General features: G+C 33.6%; 2 protein-coding genes across 3 annotated transcripts; one reads left to right on the top strand and one right to left on the bottom strand.

The window, feature by feature from the left end:
• Positions 1 to 1,994: 1,994 nt before the first annotated feature.
• On the top strand, positions 1,995 to 3,055 carry LOC106680336 (antifreeze protein Maxi-like). 2 transcript variants are annotated; one of them, XM_067051464.1, is made up of 3 exons: positions 1,995 to 2,590; positions 2,621 to 2,658; positions 2,731 to 3,055. In XM_067051464.1, exons 1-3 carry the CDS (start codon positions 1,995 to 1,997, stop codon positions 2,820 to 2,822), a joined length of 726 nt encoding a protein of 241 aa, XP_066907565.1. In that variant the 3' UTR covers positions 2,823 to 3,055. The 2 variants fall into 2 exon arrangements, with proteins under 2 accessions (XP_066907565.1, XP_066907564.1); XM_067051463.1 differs by having other exon boundaries at positions 2,621 to 3,055.
• A 3,458-nt stretch (positions 3,056 to 6,513) lies between these two features.
• Positions 6,514 to 6,936, bottom strand: LOC106680332 (gametogenetin). The gene has a single exon (XM_014419951.1). It carries the CDS (start codon positions 6,934 to 6,936, stop codon positions 6,514 to 6,516), a length of 423 nt encoding a protein of 140 aa, XP_014275437.1.
• Positions 6,937 to 7,306: the final 370 nt, after the last annotated feature.

Raw genomic sequence — 7,306 nt, 5'->3', positions numbered from 1 at the left:
TACATTTAATAATACTTGGTTTACTAAATAAATAATTTTAATATCTAAACCATATTATTTATTTTGTTCACTAAAACAGTTAAGGGATTCGATCAAATCACTTACTTTCTTTAGGGGAATCACTTCACACATTTGTTATTTTAACATCAGGATTTGATCAAACCTTTGTCCTTATCACTTCCCTATGACATACATACTTGTCTCCAACTATTAGCAAAATTGGACAAGCCGTTTTCTAGGAAAATTCATTTACGTATGTTTAAGTGAAAGGAATGGATAGAATTCACTAAAATTGAATTGTAGCGAAATATTTGCACATGCGAAAGATCTGTGCCATATTGGTGCCGAAAAACCTCACAATTCAGCAAAAGGACATTCGAAAAAACAAGTTTCTTGATCTTCTTTACAGAATCGCTAATGAGCAATATTTCTTTAATCGTGTGATCATAGATGAATCAAGGATTTTTGAAGACGATCCTTAGACCAAGAGGAGTGGCACACTGCAAACTCTCCTCGACCAAAGAAAGCAAATGAGCAAATCGAAAATCAAATCAATGCTAATTTGTTTTTAGACGGTGAATTTTCACAAAGAATTTTTCCTCCAGGACAAACTGTTAACCATGTTTTGAAGACGTTCTTGAAAGACTCAGAAAAAGGGCCATTCGCGTCCAAACATTGCAGACAAATGGATGCTCCATCATGACAACGCTTCATATCACACTGCCCTCTCCATAACTGAATTGTTTACATCAAAAGGCATTTCCCCAGCCCTCTATTCACCTGACCTCAGGTCCCAATGACTTTTCCCTTTTTCTTATTCTGAAAAATGTCCTCAAAGGATGTAATTTAGGGATTTTAGAAAACCTCCAAAAGAGTGTAACTGACATGCTGAAGACCATACAGGTTGGAGACTTCCAAGCTGCTACCATCAGTGAGAACAATTTCTCCATCGGTGTGCAGCCGCCCTTGGAAACTACATTGAAGGGGGTAATTGATGTTTAAAAAAAATAAAAACTTTGATAAATAAAAAGGATAAATGGTAATATGCTCGAACAAAAATATATATTCCTCGATTTATGAAACGTAAATACAAATAAAATTTTCTCGAAGACCGTGTATAATAATAAAAGAAAAATTCATATAATGATTAAACTATTTTTATTGAGCCAAAGTTTTGCCCTACGTTGCAGGGTTTCATCAGGGCAAAAATGTCAGTTTCACCCACTTACATTTTCGCCCTGACTTTTATTCGGAAAGCCCTGAGAAGCCCTGTGACGTGGGGCGAAACGTTGGTTCAATATAAATATCGACAGGAGGGCTGTCCACCCAATTCCCGAAGAATATCATTAAATGTTTCAAATAAGATGTGAATAGATAGAAAGAGAGATAATATTTAACATAAATATTATTTGATGTTTTAATATTTAGGAACAACCTATAAATATAAACCTAAAAATATAGACTCATATAATCATCACTACTCCATACGTTTTCCTTTTATTTCATTCTATGGATTATTTCTTAAGATTATTATTAGTTAGTAGAGGATTTTTTATTATTAGCTTTTTGTTGATAATAAAAAATATACCACTGGTTTATATGTTTCCTGTATTTGATGTTTCTGACTTTCGTTTTAACTTGTAAATATGTATAATAGCAGAAATTGTACCTTTTCATATATTATTTTTGGTTTACTTGTATTAGAATTTTAATCATTTTTTTTTTCATTTCATCTATAAACATAAAGCTGTTTTCGGTATTAAAGGAAGTAAAATTAAACTTTATGTTTATGGTTACACAATTGTATTCGCACTCAGAAATACGACATGTAATGTGGTAATAATTATGCGTTAACAAGCTACTAATGAACCATCTGTGCAATTACCACCACTTTCCTCTCTCTCAGATCAAATAATATTATTGGTATATAAACCCGATTGGGTGCCGTCTAGACCAGACTGTCAGCCGTTCCTGATAGTCCCTCAGCCGTAAAGATGTTCGCCACCGCAGTTCTCGCTTTGATAGGCTTCGCTGCCGTCTCCAACGCACATCCTCCAAGGTGGCATGGCTTCCCACCTCCACCACCACCACCATTCCATCCGAGGCCGTTTTTGCCAGCTGTAGTACACGTACCAGTGCCCGTACCTGTACCAGCAGCTCAGCAATTCCCTACTCTTGCGCAATTGCAGAGCTTGTTGAGCTCGATGATATCATCCATATCAGCCCAGACAACAACAACGACAACAGCCGCTCCTACAACAACACAAGCAGTACCGTCCCTAGCCCAATTGCAGAGTTTATTGAATGCATTGGCCGCACAAGCAGCGACAACACAGGCTACGGTGACCACCACAACTACCCAAGCTCCAACAACAGCAGCTCCAACACTTTCTCTTGCCGAATTGCAGAATTTGTTGAACGCATTGACAGCCGCTACGACAACAGTTGCACCAGTTACTCAAGCAACAACAACTGTCGCACCAGTCACCCAAGCTACAACTGCCGCTCCAACAGCAGCAACACCTTCTCTGACTGAACTGCAGAATTTGTTGAACGCATTGACAGCCGCTACGACAACAGTTGCTCCAGTTACTCAAGCAACAACAACTGTCGCTCCAGTCACACAAGCAACAACTGCCGCTCCAGCAGCAACAACACCTTCTCTGGCTGAACTGCAGAGTTTATTGGATGCAATTAATTCCGCAACTGCCGCTCCAGCAGCAACAACACCTTCTCTGGCTGAACTACAGAGTTTATTGGATGCAATTAATTCCGGAACTGCAGCTCCAGCAGCAGCTACTGCCGCTCCAGCTACACCATAATAATCGTCCGCCATTTTGAAACTGAATGAAACACACATTAAATTCCATGGTAATCATATTCAAATTTCAAAAAAATCAAACACTACTATCTTGATTTAACAGAAAACATAATATTTGGATGCATAAACCATCATGTCATTTTTATTGACCTTGTATCTTATCCTAAAAGCCATGGATCTACACTCTACATTACTTATAGTTATACTGTGAATAAAATATTTTTTTTATATTTATTATATGTTATTATTGATATTCTTATTCAATGTTTCAAGGTTTTTACTCCAATCACAGGAATCTTATTTTAATCTTCAAGTAAATTATATTATATCTTCTTTTTAACCATTGAAAATAATGTCATGTATCTATCTCCTAGTCCAATTGAAGATCACGGGAGAAAAAGTAGATGTCAAAAAAACTTAAATCCAAGAACAAAGAAATTCAAAGTTTGCTCTTATAGATATTTTTCGAAACCAAATAAAAAATAATAAACTTTTTGTTTTCAATATTTGACCACATAGGTATAATGATATATTTTATATATTTTCCCCACTAATAACTCATTTTTTTATAACAAAAATACAAACTAAGATATAGTTTACAAAGCTGGTGAACAAAGAGTTAGCACATGCACTAGATATAAACAAGACCAATAAACTAACACTACTCAGGTATACAAATTGAAACAAAAATAATGCTAAACAATTTTTTTAGTTGTTTATTTTTCGAAGATTTTTTTCTTTTACTCAGGAAATTAATTCACCTTCTTACTCCAATTTCTTTTTCTAAACACTTATATATTATTACACCAATCTTGCAGACGTTTCGGTCCGTCCATCTTCAGTGGGATATTTTAAAAAAATATATAGTTGCAAAGTTTTTTCTTACATTATAGTTTTGAATAGTAGGGAAATGTAGCCGCATGATACACAGACATAATTTGTAAAATAAATTTCTTAAATAGCTATTAATAATATACCAAGTGTAAAAAGAAATAGAAGATAAACAAACAGTAATTAATACCAGACAGGGAAGACGAAAGCATGAGTGCGTGCATGGTAAACTGGGAATTGACTATATTAAATTATTAAAAATTTTAGTGTGTATAGTGATTATTGTTAATTGTAGATATGTTTTTGGTTACATTTTTTATATAGTAAATGACAAAATATCAAACAGAAATTGAACTGAAAATGACCAAATAATACAAAATAAGATACAAAAGGTATGAAGGTTAATATTAACACGAAAATTTGGCTATAATTCAAAAGTATAATGTAAAAAAAAAAATTGTAACGACATATTTTTTGAAATAGGCCATTAAGATGGATGGGCCGCCCGAAACTTCGGGAAGGTTGGTACACTAATGTAATAGTGATGAAATAAAGAAATTGAAATAATTAATTTCCCGAAGCGAAAAAAGCAGAAAGTTGATAAAATTATTTCGTATTGTGGGGATAATTCAAAGGGGAAAGTTCAAAATAAACTTACCAAATCTACCAACTAATATTAAATTAAAAAATAAATAAATTCAATTACTTAAATAAATATATATAATAATTCACGGCGTTTTCCAATTTCAGGCGCTTTTTTAATATTACTAGATTCAAGTATCTTACAGTCTCCTCTTCCCGTTTTAAGTAAATATTTCAAAAATGATATTGGACTGTCGCTCTTTGGAGGTTTTAGTGGGGCGTGTCCGGCCGAGAAGGATTTATATTTAAAATAATACATAGGTAAGAGACCAAGTGGGAGGTCAAAAACCAGATGGATAGACAGAATCAACAAAGATGTGAAAGAGCTGCATGCAGAAAAATGGAAAGCAATAGCCCAAGATAGGCAGGTGTGAAGAAGGCTGGTTTGGGCGGCCAAGGATCTGCAAGGTTGCTTCTACGGAGCCAATCGAAAAAAAAAATTACCAATAAACATTATTCTATTTAGTGGTTAAATACATAAACAAAAAAAAATCCTCAAATAGCAGTATAAATAAAATATATATTTTCATAAACAAACAATAAATTAATAATTTAGCCTCTTGAATAAAAGATATAAAAAATTAAATAAAATATTTCCTTAATCTACTATTTACAAAGCACACCTTAAAACGCAAATAATAAATATATAAGTTAAAATATAATAAAATATGATTATAGATCTTTGTAATTTCTGTTTTAATGCAGAAAAAAAGGTTCCTTTGTTCAAGGTAGTTCTTTTTTGACGAAGTAGGGATCGTGTACAACTGGAAATTATATTGTGATTTATAAATGAATATATAACATACGAGTTTAATAATTAGTAGCTTTTATTATGTTATAATTTTGTTTTATGAACAATAAATAATAATATTTTCAATCATCCCTTATACCCAACTGTCCCCAAATAACGAAAGCTACTCTTTTAATAAAGGTTAATGAGAAAATGATTATGAGATATGTTGCATGCAGTGATGCATCATATTTACGTTTAAACAGCCTTTACGTGTGGTGGAATTTGACTTCTAAGTTTCATAAATTTGTAAACAAATGATAAAATGATCTCGGAGAGCGTCATGGATTTGATTCCAAACTGGATCAGGCAATATTTATTACGCGGTGGGACCGGTAAATGAATCCTGACATTCCTTCTCCTGGCCACTATAAGTTCTCAGTGGAGAACTTGATCCATAAAAAAAAAAACTGCTAGTCATTATTCAACATCATGATAAACATAAACAATAATTTAACAAAAAATATGTTAAACATTTAGTATTTAAAAGATAAATTTAGTTGAATTTGGACTTATGTAGATATATAAAATTAATTTTTACCGCTACAAACCATGAAGGACCAGAGTAGGACTCCCGGGCCTACAGGGCTGCCTCACTGCTACAGTGAAACAGGAAATAATAATCAGCTGCACCAGGATTCGAATCCGAGGCTTTGGAGTTTGTAGCACAGTGCCTTACCAATGAGCTACCCACTCCCATATAAATATATGTAATTCCTCACTCTCGCTGTATTCCTGTGAGAGAGGAGCTTATTAATTTTACATACATGCTCTATGATCTCAAGAGCATATGGCCTTGTCAGAAGCATATTAGTATACTTTCATAACATATTTATAGAAAAATAAAGTAAATACATGCAAATTTAAAGTAATAAAAAAAAAAATTTCCAAGAGTAAAAAGAAACCTAATCACAGATTCAATTTAAATAATAGACGCAAGACCAAAAAATAAACAAATCCAAAGAATCAAAATAATGAAAGAAAATATCCTTTCCAATTGAAACAAAAAGTTAGTAATATTAAATATTAAAAATTAAATGAACTAGAGCCTTCCTGTTATTACAAAAACATGTTGTTTTTTTCAAATAATAAAATATTTATATAAACCGAAAGGATCCTTTCTCTAATTAAAGAAATAATAATAAATAAAGAAATAAGAAAATTAAGATGTTTAAATACAAAACATCTTAACCTTAATGTTATAGAATAAACAAAAATTTCCTGTGTATACACATTAATACCCCCACTCAAGGAACCACTGCTCTAACGTAGTAGGTTGTTAATAGAACTATTGTACACATTGGTAAAGATTTGATAAGCGTATATATTGTAATATATTTTATTTAATAAACATTGTAATACTTGATTTAGTTTATAGTTGTAATGAAATTAGTAGAAGATTCCTGTATAGCCATAAGAGTAGTTATCCTTAACCTGCGAGGGATGGAGTACTTATTGGTGCGACTGTAGTCTGGGCGTTCGCTGTGGTTATTGCGTTCAGTAGGCTCTGCAATTCAGCAATGGAAGGCAATGCAGCTTGCTGAGTTGCTGAAGCAGCAGTTGTTGTCGATGCTGCAACTGGAGCCTGCGTTGTCGATGTCGCGGCAGCTGCAGACAGGGATGCTTGGATTGAGTTCAACAAGTTCTGCAAATCTGCAAGGCTAGGTGTCTGAACCTGTGCGGTCGCTTGTGGTGCAGGTGCTGGAGCTGCCGGTGCTTGTGGTTGCTGATGATGGCAAGGTTTCGGACCTAGAGGTGGTGGGAATCTTGGTGGGAATCTAGGTGGGAACTGTGGGACGGCTTGGGATGCGGCTACGAAGCCTAACAAAGCAAGGACTGCAGGAGCGAACATCTTCGTTGACTGTTGTGCTTTGTTCCGGACCGAGACGGTTTTATATACCTGTATCAGCGTATGCACAGCGATATGGTGGGGATTGTAATTGAATAGACAGATAATGAGTACATTGATTGTTTACATCTATTGTTTAATTACATCAGTATAAAATAGGAAAAACAATTAAAAATACACTTCCTGGTTACGCACGCAGCTCATGTTTTTATTATAGATTATTTACTTCTTAAGAATCGCGTTACATTCTTATTTTTGAACCATTATTATATACTTAATTATCTAACTATAAAACCTAATAATTTCTTCAATGAATGCTAAAACAGATCAGTAAAATATAGTCAATTAAATAATAAATATTTTATTTTTTTTT

Source organism: Halyomorpha halys, unplaced genomic scaffold, assembly GCF_000696795.3.
Source record: "Halyomorpha halys isolate HHAL.00 unplaced genomic scaffold, Hhal_1.1 Scaffold255.1, whole genome shotgun sequence".
Taxonomy (NCBI): Eukaryota; Metazoa; Arthropoda; class Insecta; order Hemiptera; family Pentatomidae; genus Halyomorpha; species Halyomorpha halys.
The sequence above is the reverse complement of the archived record's forward strand: the minus strand, read 5'-3'. Positions and strand labels throughout refer to the sequence as shown.